The sequence below is a fragment of the Chlorocebus sabaeus genome, chromosome X, assembly GCF_047675955.1.
Source record: "Chlorocebus sabaeus isolate Y175 chromosome X, mChlSab1.0.hap1, whole genome shotgun sequence".
Taxonomy (NCBI): domain Eukaryota; kingdom Metazoa; phylum Chordata; class Mammalia; order Primates; family Cercopithecidae; genus Chlorocebus; species Chlorocebus sabaeus.
This window is the reverse complement of record NC_132933.1, coordinates 5,946,895-5,965,922: the sequence shown is the minus strand read 5'-3', so window position 1 is coordinate 5,965,922 and position 19,028 is coordinate 5,946,895. Positions and strand designations below refer to the sequence as shown.

Here is a 19,028-nt window from a genome sequence, read left to right as displayed (position 1 = left end):
GGTACAGAAAGACAAACTTTGCATGTTCTCACTTATTTGTGGGAGGTAAAAATAAAAACAATTGAACTCATGGGGACAGAGAGTAGCAGGATGGTTACCAGAAGCTGGGAAGGGTAGTTGGAGGTGGAAGGGGGAAGTGAGCATGATTAGTGGATACAAGAAATAGTTAGAAAGAATAAGATCTAGTATTTGATAGCACAACAGAGTGACTATAGCAAAAAATCATTTAATTGTACATTTTAAAATAACTAAGAGTATGATTGTATTATTTATAACACAAAGAGTAAATGCTTGAGATGGTGAATATTCCATTTACCCTGATGTGATTATTACATGTTGCATGCCTGTATCAAAATATCTCATGTAATCCATAAATACATACACCTACTATGGGTACTATGCACCCATACAAATAAAAATAAATGAAAAATTGAAATTGTCAATTTGAAACAACTGTGCATCTCAAACTTCATTTAAGAAGTCTCTAGGGAAACCCAAGATGACAGGGGCAGACCAAAAAACAAAAACAAAAACAAAACCAGAAGAAAGTTCAAACTCCGACACCTCTAGCTCCACAAAACAGCTCTGCCATATGCTGAGTCTGTTTCTGATACTCATTCTTTCCAAACTATGTTATTTTTCTTTTACTATGCCTTGTAATTTCGTTGTTGTTGTTGTTGAAAACCAGACATCTGGAGGTCTCTCCATTCAAGATGCAGACTTCATCCAGTCCCCTGGGTCTGGTCTGGTATACCATGCTCCACTCTGGGCCTGGTGTCTGCATATCCAGAGGCTCTCTTTTCAGTTTCCCTGAGGGATGCCATCCTGCTTCTTGCTAATAGGACTGAAAATTGGGTGACTCTGTCCCTTACATAGACTCACATAACTCCCTTGTTTTCAGCCTGCACTTCTTGCTCACCTTCTGCAGTAGCCGGTGCCTTGGGTTCCTGAGCCTTTCTTCAGATACTTGGTTTGACCTTTCCTGCCACCGTCCTCTGCTCGTACAACAGAGTTCTGAGTCACAAATGTCTTCTGGTGTTGTCCAAAATTGAGCTGTGATTCTGGTTCTCATTCTCTTGTGTTTTGGGGATGAATTCAGTAGAAGGCAGAAACATCTTGCCTTCATAAATCTGGAAGTTTTCTTGAAGTGCCTAGCTACCTGGAAGGTAGCCTCCACTGGAGTGATTTTGCAATGAGATTGAATTATATAAAAATACCTTCATAATTTTAAAATTACAGTACAATTATTTTAAATGTATGACTATCTAAACCTATCAAGAGAATGATTTGGTTTTACAAACGTTGACAAAATGTGGGCTTTCTTAAAAAAGTTTTTTGTTTTAGTATGTTATTATCAAAGTTAGGTGATTTTACCTCTGGATTGAGGCAGATTACTTTTGAGACCCCATCCTAAGAAAAATAATTCAAGACAAGCACTAAATGAAATTGATCACTACAATGTTAAATATAATTGTGAAAAATGGATGATCTAAATGTCTAATGAGAAGAAAACTGATATGTGAATATACTGGAATGGTCTATTCAATATGGAAAATACATCATTGTACTAAGTGAAAGAAGCTTAATGCAAAGTTGACTTCATGCTCTGGTTATAAGTATGTACGATACCCATTATTATCTTTGTTTTGCAAATTCTTCATTTGTAAAATGAGATAGTAAAATAACTACCTTACATAATCATCATGCGAATTAAAGGAAGTTTTTAGCTTTTGCCTTGCACACAGTAAATGTACAATAAATGCTAGCTACTACTACTACTGCTGTTACACAATGCAATGGTATATGTGTAAAGGTTGTGGGACTATGTGTGTTCCATTACCATTTTTTTAATTACTTGTTCAATAAAAACAAAATCAAGACACAAAACATTACCTCCATAAAGAAACATTTCTATTATTTTTAAAAAACATATCATGTGCTGGGTAAATGGAATTGAGGAAAATAGGCCTTTACAGTGATAGTTTATTTTTATTTAACTAGGAGTTAAACTGTGTTTACTGTTTTGTGGAGCTAGAGGCTTCGCAGGTTGAACTTTCTTCTGGTTTCCTCTTTTTTTTTTTTTTTTTTTGGTCTGCCCCTGTCATCTTGGGTTTCCCCAGAGACTTCTTAAGTGAAGTTTGAGATGCACAGTTGTTTCAGTGCCATTCTCCTGCTATTACACAGGAGCCCTCCTGATGTAGTAGTAAGGCGTGGAGGCCTACACACCTATGAGTAGGCCTCAGTCTTTTTGTTAGCCTGTTCCCCTTGCTGTGACCTGTACAAGTACTTTTCATTTCCTCCTTGCAATCCCTCCAGGGTTTTTGGACGAAATTTCTTATCAGAGAGTAGGAATCACTGCCTGGAGTGTTTATGTGCCTGCCTGGCTGTGGTTGATGCTGCCGCCACAGGTTACAGATTTAGGACAGAGGCTGGCCTGGAGGTAGAGCAAGCAAGATAAAAAGGTTTTGTCCCTCATTATCTGTATGCTGTAAAGGCCTGTCTTTCTAGCTCTTGGTCAGTAAAGAAAAAATCTTTCTCATAGATCTCTTCTTGTCCGCACCTCATGTGCAATTCTCATATTTGGGCTGCCTTTGACTGTTGGCTTGGAGATAGAAGGGGAAAACATGGTACAGGAATTTCACCACTACACTGATCTTCCTGCAAATTCTGGTTTCTTTCCCCAATGTTCTTGTTACCATTTACCTTTTAGAAACCTAAACTTTTTGTTTTAGAACAGAGTTGGATTTAGAGAAAAGCTGCATATATAGGACTGAGGGTTTCCTTCACAAAATGGGTGGAACAATAGAATCTATCTCAAAGGGGAGTGGTGAGGATTAAATCAGATGTTTAAAAGGCATTGAGAACAGGCCTTGAGACCTAAGAAACACTCAAGCAAGCTTGTCCATTATGATTCTTCCCAGCAGTGTCCTGATCTGCAACCTCCTGGAGTGGGAGATGGAGGGGCTGGATGGGTGTGTCAGGGTCCCAAAAATGGACCAAATGGGGGACCCCAAACCACTAAATCAGGTCTAGTAGCTCACTAGGAGAACTCATAGGACTCATGATATAGTCCTACCCATGACTACAACTTATCACAGTGAAAGGATACCAAGCACAATCAGCAAAGGGAAAGGGTGCACAGGGAGAAGTGCAGGAGACCAGACACAGGTTTCCAGAGTCATCTCATCTCCCAGTAGGGTCACACAGAATGCACTTAATTCCCCCACGACAAGGTGTGACCACACATGTAAAGTGCTGCCAATCAGTGGAACTCAGTAAAACCTCATCACCCATGAATTGGACTTGGGCTGGTCACACAAGTAGTTCTTCCTGGCATGGACCAAAATTCCAGACTCCCAGGAGGAAAGCAGTGTGCAGCTTTTTGTTTGCACATACAGTTTAGATATAGTGAGCCACTCTGATCAGTTCTGAGGAAAGTGGAATCTCTCCCAAATCCAAGTCCTCAGAATCCAGCCAGTGGACAACATTGAAAGACGCAGGGTTTCTAAGGAGAGCAATGAGGCTTGCTGTGTGAGGTCTTTTCTGCACAGTGCACCCCATTTGCCAAGGGATATTATAGGATAATAGGATCTGACACAGCAGGGTGACACTGAGCTGCATACAGATGTCACTTATGCCTGTTAGGGGTCCTGGACTGAAAAACATTATCAACCCCATTAACCACACAGGTCTTAGACAGCCACGTGGATTGTCTTAAATTTCAGTACTAATCTGTTCTTTTTGCCTGGCTGAGGGCATCAATTCAGGTAAAACACAGCTCTGGCTAGCAAGTTTGAGCTGCCCTGAAAGCCATCCAGAGCTGAGGCAGTGTCATGACAGGCAGGGGACACACAGGATGTACAATGCCAGAGGGCACACATGGTCTCTTTCAAACACCGAGTGTACCATAGTTTTAGCACCCCAAGAGGGTGTACTGAAGTCAGTCAACACATGTTAACAGGGCCTCACCATGGACTCCCACTGTGGCACCTTCTGCCAGTCACAGGGTTTCCAGTACAAGACAAAAAATCCAGTTCCAACTATGGTTTCAGTTGCAGACCGTTTGGCTTGTCCATGACTGGTGCAGTGGATACCTACAGGTGCTCTGGGGGAGCATGGAGGAGCCAGGGCCTCTCCCTCTGTCCCCTACTCAGCAGGGTCAGATGTTGTCATGGGAGAGGCCATCAGTTTGGAGTCACAGAACTTGCAGCAGCTTGCAAAGGAGGCATGAAGAGTTTTCCTTCAGCAAGAGAAGAAAGCTTCCAGGAACAGTTCTGCAATATCAAGATCACAATGCCCTCCCCGACACCTCCCTAAATGTCTTGTTATATTTTTCCTCCATCCTTATAAAATCAGCATGGCCCACTCAGTAATAAAAGCTTTACATTGCTTCAATCATCCCCCACCCTCCCTCAGGCCTTCTCACCTGGCAGGGCTGTATGTCACAGGGACAAAAACATTTTCATAGAAAAATGCTGTCAAAAAACAAGATGTGAATGGAAAGACCCATCATGTTTAGGAAGCAGTCAGGAAAAAATCCTGCAATTCCAAAAGATTCCAAAATGGGTTTTACATACCCCTTTGCATCCTGCTCATTTATGCAGTGAACAGTGGAGAACAACAACAATTTTTAAAAATCCATCCCTTCCTGGGCCCAGCTGCATTTGATAATCCCACTGCCTGGAGTATGGACCAGGAGGGAGAGGAAGGACAGGAAGAAGAGTCAGGCTGTTACTGTCCGTAACAGCAAGTGGTGTGGATTGTTGGACACAAGTCACCACCAGTGGACATCCCAGAGAAGGGGTCTGAGACTGATCTGTCATGAGTGAGTGGAGGTATCACAGTCCCTGTGGGGTGCCCTCTCCCAATGCGCAGCTTTCGACAGACATCACCAGTTAGAAGTGCGACCTGTCTGCATCAGAAATGCAGTGCCCATGAGCAGCTCAACTCCAGCTTGCCCCATCTGAGAACAAGCCCTTCATCATGTGCATCTGAAACAGATGCAGATGGTCCAGGGCATCATCCAGAATGTGGCAGTTTTGAGCCCCTGAAGAGGGTTGTCCAAAACCTACCAGAGTCCCAGAGTCAAAGACCCCTTCAGTGCATTAACCTATGACTGCTTTTTCTTTTCTTTTCTTTTCTTTTCTTTTCTTTTTTTTTTTTTTTTTTTGAGACAGAGTCTTGTTCTTGTCACCCAGGCTGAAGTGCAGTGGCGCAATCTCAGGTCACTGCAACCTCTGCCTCTCAGGTTCCAGCAATTCTCCTGCCTCAGGCTCCTGAGTAGCTAGCTGGGATTACAGGTGCATGTCACCACGCTCGGCTAATCTTTTGTATTTTAGTAGAGATGGGGTTTCACCATGTTGCCCATGAGCTCAGGCAATCCACCCGCCTCTGGTGCCCAAAGTGCTGGGATTACAGGGGTGAGCCACTGTGCCCAGCCCCTATGACTGCTTTCTATTCAGCGTAGCTTGTGGTGAGTCTGAAACAGCCCAGAGGGGATAGTTTCAAGTTTCAGCAAAGATTCTAGATCAGCCTATTGAGACTTGTGAATTCAAGATTCCAAAAGAGTCAGAGAGTTTTCTATAGCCACAGGAAAGCTGAAATGCCTGCTAGACCAGACAGCAGCAGCATTCCAGGACCCCTTTAGAAGTCCACCTGGTGTGCTTTCCTAAGGTATTGTGGCCTTCTCGGTCTTACAGCTCAAACAGACCCACTCAAATCATGCACCTTGGCCCAATCCTCAGCCTCTAAGGGTCAAACATCTGAGTTCATAAGAGCTCATTGCAAGCTGTTTGGGATTAGGGGGCTAATCAAGGACAACAGTATGACTACCAGTGGCAGTATCACACAAGGAGTTTTATTGAGTTGTGCTTGGACAAGGTGCAGGAGAGCACATATCTTCAGAGCAGAAATCTGTCCAGAGTTTATGGATCTGGGGTCACCATCAGAAGGGGAGGAAAGCAGCGAACTAATGGGTGAGATGGGAGTTGGAAAAGGGGCTTATGGGTCTAGGGGATGTTGCTTAGCAGCTAGGCAGAGTGGCTTGGGAATCTCCTAACCACAAGGCTCTATCTTATCTGTGGTTAGTAGATCTGGGGAGAGTTTTATCAGGGTATGGAAGCTAGGAAGGCTTTCAATGCCTAACAATCTGCTTGGCTGAGCTATGCTGAAAACAAGTTGGATGTGTGAAAATCTGAGTTTCATGCTGAGACCAACAGGTCTCAGCGTAGTGGAGAAAAGCAATAGAGAAACGTCAACAGTGCTGCAGGAAAGCTGACATGCTGCAAAGCCCTTTGACAGCAACATACCAAGTACAAACAACAGGCAAGGCTTTCCTCCAGCCTAGGGGTTATACATACAGGTAATCTCTGATCCATTTAGAACATAACCTGAAAAGTGCTTTTAAAATCTCTGAAGATGTTATCTCCACCTGGAGACTGCCTGTCTTTTCCATGTGGATTTCTTTTCCAGGGATTCCAGTAGGTGAGAATTATCACCTGAAACATTTTCTAGTTTCCATGCTTGAAAAGTTTAACACAGGCTGGACATGGTGGCTCACGCCTGTAATTCCAACACTTTGGGAGGGCGAGGAAGGTGGATCACGAGGTCAGGAGTTCAAGACCAGCCTGGGCAACACGGTGAGACCCCGTCTCTACTAAAAATACAAAAATTAGCTGGGAGTAGTGGCGCATGCCTACAATCCCAGCTACTCAGGAGGCTGAGGAAGGAGAATTGCTTGAACCTAGGAGCCAGAGGTTACAGTGAGCCAAGATCATGCCACTGCACTCCAGCCTGTGTGACAGAGCAAGACTCTGTCTCAAAAAAAAAAAAAAAACCCAGAAAAGTTTAACACAGACACAGACACATACAGAGAGAGTGAGCAAGCACACAAGTAGTAAATAGATATTGATTCAGAAAAATTTTAACACAATTCCTTACAGACAAACTTTCCTACAAAAGGATTTTAAGATACTATAGAAAACCAGTGGAATGGACACAGGGAGGGGAACATCACACACCGGGGCCTTTCAGGGGGTGGGGGGTTAGGGGAGGGATAGCATTAGGAGAAATACCTAATGTAGATGACAGCTTGATGGACGCAGCTAACCACCATGGCACGTGTATACCTATATAACAAACCTGCATGTTCTGCACATGTATCCCAGAACTTAAAGTATAATAAAAAAAAAAAAAAAAGAAGAAGAAGAAAAGAAAACCAGTAGAAATCATGAGCATCCAATTGTCCCTGTCTACAGCAAGGGACAAAAGATGGTTGATAACCAAAGCTAGCACAGCCCTCTTTAGAAAGGCTCATTAACCCAAGAGCCTCTGTGAAACAGTGTTCAGGGGAGGCCATTGCTACGAATTAGCATCCTTCACTAAGCCCCAGCCAACCACACCAAACTAGAATGGGGTCACTTGTGCTGAGTGTACATAATCATACTGAACTTTCAAGTAGGCCAATTTTCAAAAAACAAATACAAAAATCCCAGAAGATTCAATTTAACCTAAGCCAGCATAATAAGGAAGTCCTCTCTGCTTTAATCCTAGATAGAAAGTAACTTTGAAATGATGTTCATCAGTTTCCTGTTACTATAAAAGAATACCCGAGGCTGGGTAATCTGTCATTAAAAGTTTATTTTGGCTTACGGTTCTGTAGGCTGTACGGGAAGCATAGTGACACAATCTGCTTCTTGTGAGGGCTCAGGAAGCTTCCAATTATGGCAGAAGGCAAAGGGGGAGAGAGTGTATCACACGGTGAGAGAGCAAGCAAGAAAGAAAGGGAGGAGTTTCCAGGCTCTTTTAAACAATCATGTATTAGTCCGTTTTCATACTGCTATAAAGAACTGCCTGAGACTGGGTAATTTATAAGGAAAAGAGGTTTAATTGATTCACAGTTCAGCATGACTGGGGAGGCCTATGGAAGTTTACAATCATGGTGGAAGGTGAAGGGGAAGCAAGGCATCTTATTCACAAGGTGGCAAGAAGGAGAAGTGCTGAGCAAAGGGGGAAGAGCCCCTTATAAAAACCTCATATCTTGTGAGAACTCACTATCATGAGAACAGCATGGGGGAAACTGCCCCCATGATTTAATGACCTCCACCTGTTCTCTCCCTTGACATGTGGGGATTATGAGGATTACAATTCAAGATGAGATTTGGGTGAGGACACAAAGTCTAACCACATCATTCTGCCCCTGGCCCCTCCCAAATCTCATGTCCTCACATTTCAAAACCAATCATGCCTTCCCAACTATCCCCCAAAGTCTTAACTCATTTCAGCATTAACTCAAAAGTCCAAGTCCAAATCCAAAGTCTCATCTGAGATATGCCAAGTCCCTTCCACCTAGGAGCCTGTAAAATCAAAAAGAAGTTAGTTACTTCCAAAATACAATGAAGGTACAGGCATTGGGTAAATGCTCCCATTCCAAAAGGGAGAAATTGGCCAAAATAAGGGGCCACAGGCCCCTGCAATTCCAAAATCCAACAGGGCAGTCATTAAATCTTAAAGCTCTGAAATCATCTCCTTTGACTCCATGTCTCACATCCAGGTCATGCTGATGCAAGAGGTGGGCTCCCATGATCTTGGGCAGCTCCTCCCTTTGTAGCTTTGAAGAGTACAGTACTCTTCCCAGCTGCTTTCCCAGGCTGACATTGAGTGTCTGAAGCTTTTCCAGGTGCACGGTGCAAGCTGTCAATGGATCTACCATTCTGGGGTCTGGAGGATGGTGGCCCTCTCCTCATAGCTCCACTAGGCAGTGCCTTAGTGGGGACTCTGTGGGGGCTCCAACCCCACTTTCCCCTTTCTCACTGCCCTAGCAGAGATAGTCCATGAGGGCTCTACCCCTGCACCACACCTCTGCCTTGACATCCAGACGTTTCCATAGATCCTCCGAAATCTAGGTGGAGGTTTCCAAACCTTAATTCTTGTCATCTGTGCACCCGCAGGACCAACATCACATGGAATCTGCCAAGCCTTGGGGCTTGCACCTTCTGAAGCAATGGCCTGAGCTGTACCTTGGTCCCTTTTACCCACAGCTGGGATGCAGGGTACCAAGTCTTGAGACTGCAAGGCCTTGGGCCTGGCCCATGGAACCATTTTTTCCTTTTAGACCTCCAGGCCTTTAATGAGAGGGGCTGCCATAAAGACCTCTGACATGCCCTGGAGACATTTTCCCCATTGTCCTGGTGATTAACATTTGGCTCCTCTTTACTTATGCAAATTTCTGCAGCTGACTTGAATTTCTTCTAATAAAATGGGTTTTCCTTTTCTATTGCATCATCAGGCTGCAAATTTTCCAAACTTTTATGCTCTGCTTCCCTTTTAAACATAAGTTCCAATTCCAAACCATATCTTTGTGAATGCAGAAAACTGAATACTTTTAAGAGCACCAAGTCACATCTTCTGCACTTTGATGCTTAGAAATTTCTTCCACCAGATATCCTAAATCATCTCTCCCAAGTTCAAAGTTACACAGATCTCTAAATCAGGGGCAAAATGCCATTAGTCTCTTTGTTAAAGCATAGCAAGAGTCAACTTCATTCCAGTTCTCAACAAGTTCCTATCTCTATCTGAGACCACCTTAGCCTGAACTTCATTGTCCATATCACTATCAGCATTCTGGTCAAAGCCATTCAACAGTCTCTAGGAAGCTCCAAACTTTCCCAAATCTTCCTATTTTCTTTCTTTCTTTTTTTTTTTTTTTTTTTTTTTTGGTACCAAATTTCTTTATTTGAAGGAATGGTACAAATCAAAGAACTTAAGTGGATGTTTTGGTACAACTTATAGAAAAGGTAAAGGAAACCCCAACATGCATGCACTGCCTTGGTGACCAGGGAAGCCACCCCATGGCTATGGGGAAATTAGCCTGAGGCTTGGCTTTCATTATCACTGTCTCCCAGGGTGTGCTTGTCAAAGAGATACTCTGCCAAGCCAGAGTCGGGTGCTCCTATCTTGTGCAAGTTGGTCACGTGGTCACCCAACTCTTTGATGGCTTTCACCTGCTCATTCAGGTAATGTATCTCAATGAAGTCACACAAATGGGGGTCATTTTTGTCAGTGGCCAATTTGTGCAGTTCCAGTAGTGACTGATTCACATTTTTTTCCAAATGTAAAGCACACTCCATCGCATTCAGCCTGCTCTCCCAGTTGTCATAGTCTGGTTTCTTAATATCCTGAAGGAAGATTCGGCCACCTCGTTGGTTCTGCAGCTTCATCAGTTTCTCGGCATGTTCCCTTTCCTCATGAGATTGGTGAAGAAAGTATTTGGCAAAGTTCTTCAAGGCCACATCATCGCGGTCAAAGTAGTAAGACATGGACAGGTAAACGCAGGAAGCGTAGAGCTCCAGGTTGATCTGGTGGTTGATGGCGGCCTCTGAGTCCTAGTGGTAGTTCTGGCGCACCTGCGAGGTGGATGCGGTCGTCATGGCGGAGGCTAAGGACAGGCGGCGGCGGCGGTGGCTGCGTGGCGCTGGAGCAGCGGCAGGGGCCTTGGGTCGGTCCGAGGACGTGGTGAAGAGGTGACGGAGGGCTGGCTATGGGCGGCTGGCCGGGATAGGGGACAAGCACCGGGTTCCGTCCAAGCACTGTTGAAGCAGGAAACCCCGACGACTCTCAGCGAAGAACGTTTGGCCTCCTATTTTCTTCTGAGCCCTCCAAACTGTTCCAATCTCTGCCTGTTATCCAGTTCCAAAGTTGCTTCCACATTTTTGGATATCTTTATAGCAGTACCTCACTCTCCATGGTATCAATTTACTGTATTAGTCTATTCTCATGCTGCTTTGAAGAAATACCTGAGACTGTGTAACTTATAAAGAAAAGAGGTTTAATTGACTCACAGTTCTGCATGGCTGGGGAGGCCTCAGGAAACCTACAATCATGGTAGAAGTCACCTCTTCTCTTCACAGGGCAGCAAGAGAGAGAATGAGTGTAAGCAGGCAAAATGCCAGAGATGCTTATAAAACCATCAGATCTTGTGAAACTCAATCACTATCATGAGAACAGCATGGGGGAAACTGCCACCATGATGCCATTACCTCCACCTGGTCCCACCCTTGACACATGAGAATTATGAGGATTACAATTCAAAGTGAGATTTGGGTGGGGACACAGGGCCAAACCATAATCTCATGTGAACTCAGAGTGAGAACTCACTCATTACTGTAAGGACAACAACAAGCTATTCATGAGGGACCCACCCCCATGACTCAAACACCTCCCAACAGGCCCACTTCCAACATTGGAGGTCACATTTTAACATGAGATTTGGAGGGGCCACAACATCCAAACTGTATTATTTTGCTCCTGGCCCTCCAAATCCCCTGTCCTTTTCACACTGCAAAACACAATCATCCCATCCCAATAGTTCCTCAAAAGTCTCATCTCATTTCAGCATCTACTGAAACTTCCAAAATCTCTTCTGAGACTTGAGGCATTTTCCTTCTGCCTATGAGCTTGTAAGATCGAAAACAAGTTATTTAATTCCAGGATACAATGGTGATACAGGCATTGGGTAAATATTCCCACTCCAAAAGGGAGAAATCAGCCAAAATAAAGGGGCAACAGGCCCCAGGTAAGTCTGAATCCCAGCACAGTCATCATTAAATTTTAAAGTTCCAAAATAATGTCCTTTGACTCCATGTCCTGCATCCAGGGCACACTGGTGCAAGGGGTGGGCTGCCAAGGCCTTGGTCATCTCTGCCCCTGTGGCTTTGCTGGGGCCAGCCCCCATGGCTGCTCTCATGAGTTAGAGTTGAGTGCCCACGGCCTTTTCAGTCTCAGGGTACAAGATGCTGGTGGCTCTTCCAGTATCAGCCCCCTTCTCAAAGTTCTACTCAGCAGTGCCCCAGTTGGGACTCCATGTAGGGGCTCCAACCCCATATTTCCCTGGGTCACTATCCTAGAAAAGTCTGTCTGCAGGGGATCTGTCCCTGCACCAGGCTTCTACCTGGGCACCCAGGCCTTCGAACATATCCTCTGAAATCTAGTGGAGGCTGCCAAGCCTCTTTCGCTCTTACATTCTGTGCTCCTGCAGACTTTACACCATGGGGAAGCCACCAAGGCTTACAGCTTGTGCCCTCCAAGGCAGTAGCCTGAGCTGTGCCTTGGGCCCTTTAAGCCATGGCTGAAGCTGAAGCAGGAGGGATGTGGGGAGCAGTGTCCTAAGACTATGTAGGGCAGCAGGGTCCCAGGCTTGGCCTCCCCAAGTCATTCAATCCCCCTAGCCCACTGGGCCTATGATGGGAGAGGCTGTCTAGAAGATTTCTGAAATGCCTTCAAGGGTTTTTTCCCATTGTGTTAAGATATTAGCACTTGGCTCCCTTTCAGTCATGTAAATCTCTCTAGCAAGTGGTTCCTCAGCAGCCCACTTGTATTCATCCTCAAAAATGCTCTTTCCTTCCTTACATCATGGCCAGGTTGCAAATTTTCCAAACTTTTATGTTCTGCTTCCCTTTTAATTGTAAATTCCAACTGTAAGTCATCCCTTTGCTCCCACATCTGAGAATATGCTGTCAGAAGCAACCATGCCACATGTTGAATGCTTTGCTGCTTAGAAATCTCTTCAACCAGATACCTTAAGCCATCACTCTTAAGTTCAAACTTCCACAGATCCCTAGGGCATGGACACAACACAGCCAAGTTATTTGCTAAAGTATAACAAGGGTGAACTTTGCTCCAGTCCCAATAAATTCCTCATTTCCATCTGAGACCTTATCACCCTGGCATTCACTGTCCATATTTCTATCATCATTTTGGTCAAAACTACTTAACAAGTCTCTAAGAAGTTTGAAACATCCCTTCATCTTCCTGTCTTCTACAGAGACCTCCAAACTCTTCCAACCCCTGCCACTACCCAGTTCCAAAGCTGCTTCCACATTGTCAGATATTGTTATAGCCACACACAATTCCTGAACCAGTTTTACATGTTAGTCAGTTTTTCATTGCTATAAAGGAATACCTGAGTCTGGGTAATTTATAAAGAAAAGATTTATTTTGGCTCCCATTTTTGCAGGCTGTACAAGAATCATGGTGCCAGCATCTGCTTCTGGTGAGGGCTCAGGAAGCTTCCAATCATGAGAGAAGGCAAAAGGGGAATCTGTGTATCACATGGCAAGAGAGAGAACAAGGAACTGTCAGGCTTTTTTAAACAACCAAATCTCACGTGAACTTACAGAGTGAGAAGTCACTCATTACCATGAGGACAGCACCAAGCCATTCATGAGAACCATACCCCCATGACCCAAATACTTCCCACTAAGATCACCTCCAACAATGAAGGTCACATTTCAGATGAGATTTGGAGGGACAAAACAGCCAAACCATATCAATGACTAGTCTGCTCTTTGTTTTCTGTTTCTGCTTTCTCCAACAATTTTCTACATACGATGCCCACCTTTTCTGCTCAGATAACTAGAACATTTATTCTACTTGAGTGAGATTGTGAGTCTGACAGTCTGACCACGTGGGCCTATTCTGGCCCTGTTGCTTCCTCACTGTGGAACCTGCACCATGGCTCAATCCCTCAATGGCCTAGGTTGGCTCATTGGAGAGATGGGCTCATTCCTAACACTCACCCGAGAGATGGTTGTGTACAGTAAATGACACAGACCAGCGGAGTGCTTAGCAAAGTAGCGTGACATAGGAGCTCACAATAACTGTCCTATCATCACTATTCTAATGCAGAGTCATGCCCGAGGATGCTAAACCCCACTCAGCTACTTATGACACAGAACTTTCTTCATTCCAACTTGTATGTATTGAAGGTCACATTCACACCATGGTCGTGGCCATACTCAAGGACCTCCTAGTCCAGAGGGGAGACAGCCTATCAACATGCCCAACCTCACAGGAGTTCGGGATCCACCCAACCAATGGTGGAGAGCTGTGCTGGGCCAGCCCCTGGGAACAAGTCTTGCCAGGTGACGTCATGGAGTGACCTGGACCCTAACACACTGAGTGGCTTCTGGGTGGAAGGGCATTTCTGTAGGAGGGGCAGTACAAGCACCAACACCAGCAAGGATGTTCACAGTGTGCTCAGAAAACAGCACTGGGGGAACCAGAGGTTGAGAATTGTTTTACCCAGGACCCAGCACCAAGCAAATGCTGAGTGAAGGAGGGTTAAGGGCAGATGGCATGGCAGATGTCTAAGTGTGTAAGAAAGAGGAGCCCAGTGGCTAACAAGGCTGGGAAAGGAAGGCCTGGGAGGTATGAGGTGTTGGTGCCTAAGCAACTGACAAGTTCCAAGTCACAGTTTAGAAAGACCCCTCCAAGATGGGATGAAACAACTGTATGGACACATCCTAGAGCCCAGAAGAGAGACCAGTAAGGAAGAAGCTCCTGGGAAGCCAGTGAGAGGACGAGGGAGGCCCTGGAGGAATATGTGGCAGGCAAGGCCTACACAGTGAGTCTTGCCCCATGGCTGGCTCCAGGCCTTAGGACCCCATAGTCGAGAGCTCAGCACTGTTCTCCATCACTAAACAGCTACACAGAAGCAGCAGTGAGTCAGGACTGAGACCACTTTCCATGGAGCCACTGGTCCTCATGCCTGAGTTAGCTGTGGGGGCACTATGAATGATTAGGGAACCCTGAGACTGAAAGGCACCTTGGGAGAGCCTCTTCCAACCCTGCTCGCGGTCAGTGGTGACCCTCAGAGACGGCAAAGGGTGCTACTCAGTGGAATGAGGACCCAGGGTCCTTTCAGCCTAGGGCCTTCCCACTGTATCACTCTATCTCTTTATACAGAGTGAATATTAAGAACAAAGTTGGCTACAATGGCTAGAGAAAATATATCACCAAAAAGACTGTTGTATCCTCTCATCTGTGGTTGAAGATGACTTTCATTTGGGTTTTCTCTGTCCTCCTGATCATCCCCTCATCACACACCCAGACTCTCATCTATTTTCAAATATACAATAATGGGCAGTTTTGTGTTGGATTACATGAAGTGAGTATGTCTTGGGCAATGAGAACAGTACTTATAGGCAAGAATAGAAACTAAAGATAATCTGTTGTGATCTGCAAGAGGGTGAGATGCAGGGGCAAGCAGAGCTCCACAGAGGACTCCAAAGCACAGCTGAGGATGTGGCCATCCAACCACAAATGGTGCTCTGGGTAACATAGTGGTAGAGGAGTGAGGGGAGTGCTCCCACCATGCTCAGGCACAGCACCACTCTGGGAACAACTCGACCAAGTGGAATAAGGAACACTTCATCTGGGCCCATTGGAGCACATCCCACCAACCATTAGGAGTAGCTGGAAGAGACCAAAGCAGGAAGGAGATGGGGGGGCTGGAAAACGGGGTGCTACCAACCCAGAATAGGCCAAACAGTCTAGTACGGACCACCATCTCCTGGAAGGCACAGTCACCTGTGAGGGACCCGTCTGACTCAGGCAGTCTTTTTTTTTTTCTTGTGCGACAGAGTCTTGCTCTGTCGCCCAGGCTGGAGTGCAGTGGTGCAATCTCAGCTCACTGCAAGCTCTGCCTCCCAGGTTCACACTATTCTCCTGCCTCAGCCTCCCGACTAGCTGGGACTACAGGCTCCCGCCACCATGCCCAGCTAACTTTTTTTGTATTTTTAGTAGAGACAGGGTTTCACTGTGTTAGCCAGGATGGTCTCGATCTCCTGACTTCGTGATCCGCCCACCTTGGCCTCCCAAAGTGCTGGGATTACAGGCATGAGCCACCACGCCCGACTGACTCAGGCAGTCTTGGGGAAACCCAAGCTAGAGCTAAATGGAGGCTGGCCCTTGAGCAAATCAGAGAGACCAGCAACAGACCTCCCCTGTCTTCAGGGTTGGGAGTGGCCACAGAGCCATGGTTTCTCAGCTTATCTGGGGCCTGGCCCTGTAACACAATGTGACTGTCAGAAGATGGGAGACTTTTCTGGGAACTTGAACCATGCCTGTTTATACTTTTAGAAAAAGGAGAAGCTGAAGGCCATGCCACCTGTCTACTCCCCCAACACCTGGCCAGCGTCCCCTCTCCAGATTGGCTGAGAGCTACCTTTGTGACATCGTGCGACAAATACGGCAGATGGTGAGTTAAGCCGCTGGTTGCCCCAATACTGAGACTCTAGAATTTTGTGGACGGTATTTACTGGGCATGCCTACTCTGAATGAAGGCATTTTGGACTTACTAGGACAGTGATAAGGGTCTAGGGTACAAAATGCTCCTGATTCTGGTGTAGCTCCATGGCGAGTCAGAACACCGAACAGGAGTATAAAGACAAGCTGGCCTCGTCTGTTGGTGGAGAGCCAACAAGCGGGGACCCATTTAGTTCTTCACCTGATCCAAATCCAGATTCCAGCGAAGTTTTGTACAGACACAAGGACCACGCCGTGAGCCAAGATCCAGGCTCCCAAGTTAACTCACTACCAGAAGACTGAAACCAATCCGTGGTCAACACGGAAGACAACCACAACCTTTTTAGGCTCTCCTTCCCAAGAAAGCTTTGGATGATGGTGGAGGAAGACACATTCAAGTCTGTGAGCTGGAACGATGATGCAGACACCATGATCATCGAGAAGGATCTCTTCCAGAGGGACGTTCTTCAACGGAGAGGTGCAGAGAGGATTTTCGAAACAGACAGCTTGAAGAGTTTCATTCACCAACTGAACCTCTATGGATTCTGCAAAACACGCCCAAGCAACTCTCCAGGAAAAAAGAAAATGATGGTAAAGTAGAAAGTATTTCTGTAATCCCTTTTCTCTCTTTCTCAAACATATCTTCATAAGACACTAATATAAAGAATATACTGTAAGAGCTTAAGTGTCAAAGATAGCATTTTAAAATGTGAAATATTGTTTATTGAAAGATGAAAAGTATAGAACTTAAAAAGTATGGATTTTGATATTAAACTACAACCCCCTTAGAGATAATGTAAGCATCATATTATGCGGACCTACATATTACCTCTAAGGGGGTTGCAGTTTAATATCAAAACCCATGCTATTTATATATTACTGCCTTGACCTATGAATTGTTTATCTTTAGTCAGGTCATGCTGTAGAGCATAACCACACTTGCTGCCACTTAAAACATTCTTTTCTCCATTGTAAAACAAGACCATCATTTTGGGAGGGGGGGATGAAAGGAATAAACAATTTATCCCAGAATTACTAAAATGTTTCATTTTGTTTCAGATCTACCACAACTCCAATTTTCAGAGAGACACGCCCAGGCTACTTGAGAATATCCAGATTAAAGATGACCTCAGAAACACCGCTCAGCAAGCAACCCGTGTCCCAGCTCCAAAGAGAAAGAAGCTGGTACCTATAAGACACTCCCCCCGATTTCATCACAATAATGCCATGAAAGAAGCCAACAATATTCAGGGACCCAGTGACACCCAGTCCTTCATGTCCCCTGGTATGTGTTCCATGAACAGTATCACTGGGCATTCCCTGGGAAGTGGGCCCCCACAGGAGCCAAATGACCCAAGTGGGGAGGGCACCTATGAGGATGTCACATTTGCGTCTTTGACTACTGCACAGGGGAAGTGCACAGGGATGGAAAGCACAGGGGAAGTGCCTAGTACCTTGGTTTACCCAGACTATGATTGTGTAATGTCTTTGTACAATACCCGTTACTCTATTCTGTCGGTTGCCATTTCAGTCATGTCTCCAAATGAGCCCCCTGATGAGGAGGAGGAAGGCCCCTCAGACTACAAGTGTGTACTCTGTGAACATGTTAGGGACAATCTTCCAAGTCCATGAACTCACAGGCCACTGATGACTGATAAAAGTTGGCATTTTCTAGTGAGAAACACATTTTTGGTCCTAACAAAGAAAAACAAAATTCTATGAGAATAAACAATTTAAATGAGAATTGCGGGTCTGTGCTCTTTCTAACCTACTATCCTATACACATCTCATTGGGACAAGCCAGGGGAGGCTGAAAATCCTGTCCAAGAAAGGCTTTGGTCCCCACTGTCCTCGTTCATTTGGAGAAGCAGCATTTTCACACACTCAGCAGAGGATGTTGCTAGGGAATGTTGAGGCCAAGCCCAGGAAGATCTGGTCCCCTGAGTCTGGCCTGCTGGTCAGGAGACAGAACAGCCTTGCTCCTGATTCTGGCAGTATCACCTTACATGGTTCCTGTATCTTCAAACAGGAGATTCTATCCTCATGGGTCCCTTCCAGTGTTGCCAGGAAGTATCTGATCACTTCCTGATCAATAGCAGCTCAGCATCCCTAGCCTAGCATCCAGGGGCCTCCAGACGCCCATCTCAAAGTCAGGCCACCCCATCTGCCAAGGGATGTATGACCACTATAACATCCTGGCTCAGAAGAGAAAGGCCACTGCAGTTAACGTCTAGGCGAAAAAGTCCATCATCCTCATAGATAACAACCACTAGAAACTGCTAAGAAATTACTGAAAAAAATTACTAAAAATAAAACAACACTAATCAGTTTTCAAAGTCAACCTCACTCTACCAGAGCTGTATTTTGGATGTATTGCTAGGATAGGAAGTAGCTATGTGATGCAGGTAACACACATGCTTCAGAAACCAACAGACACTTTCACAACACAGTGAGAGTAACCTGAAAGGACAGACAGCTGCTCTAAGTCTGAGGCCCTCTTCATCCTGGATGAGTTAGTCCATTAATGGCTGCTCACTATCAGGTCCCACACTTTCCATGTTTCCTGGATGTTAGTCACACATTTGATGACTTCTGACCAGAACAAATACAGGGGAAAACACAGTGTTGTAGGACTTTTCCTTAGTGCAGCTAAAGATGGGGTCCTTATCACATGGCCACAAAAATTTAGGCTCACAGATGATTTGAAGGGTGGGTAAGGCAGGGTTTTATCTGTCAAAAGGAAAAAAAAGGGGGGACAAGGACCCTCACCAAAGCCAGAGTTCTTGCTGGTATGCTTCCCGCCTCCTAGATTGAATCCCAGGTTCTACCCAGGAGGAGCCTGGCTCCTCCCCACGGCAAATGGAGTGAACTTCTGTGGCTCCACCCCAGTATGTACTCCTACCAGTGCACAGGCTGGTTGGAGTCTCTCTGGGGACCCCCTCCCA

The 19,028-nt window shown here is 45.4% G+C and overlaps 1 protein-coding gene and 1 pseudogene across 1 annotated transcript; one reads left to right on the top strand and one right to left on the bottom strand.

Moving 5' to 3' along the window:
• Nucleotides 1-9,724: 9,724 nt before the first annotated feature.
• LOC103232730 (ferritin heavy chain pseudogene) lies at nt 9,725-10,442 on the bottom strand (annotated as a pseudogene).
• A 5,578-nt stretch (nt 10,443-16,020) lies between these two features.
• Nucleotides 16,021-18,310, top strand: LOC119620979 (heat shock transcription factor, X-linked member 3-like). The gene is given in 2 exon segments (XM_037989261.2): nt 16,021-16,674; nt 17,143-18,310. Coding segments are annotated over 2 exon segments (1,056 nt in total). The 5' UTR covers nt 16,021-16,191; the 3' UTR covers nt 17,716-18,310.
• Nucleotides 18,311-19,028: the final 718 nt, after the last annotated feature.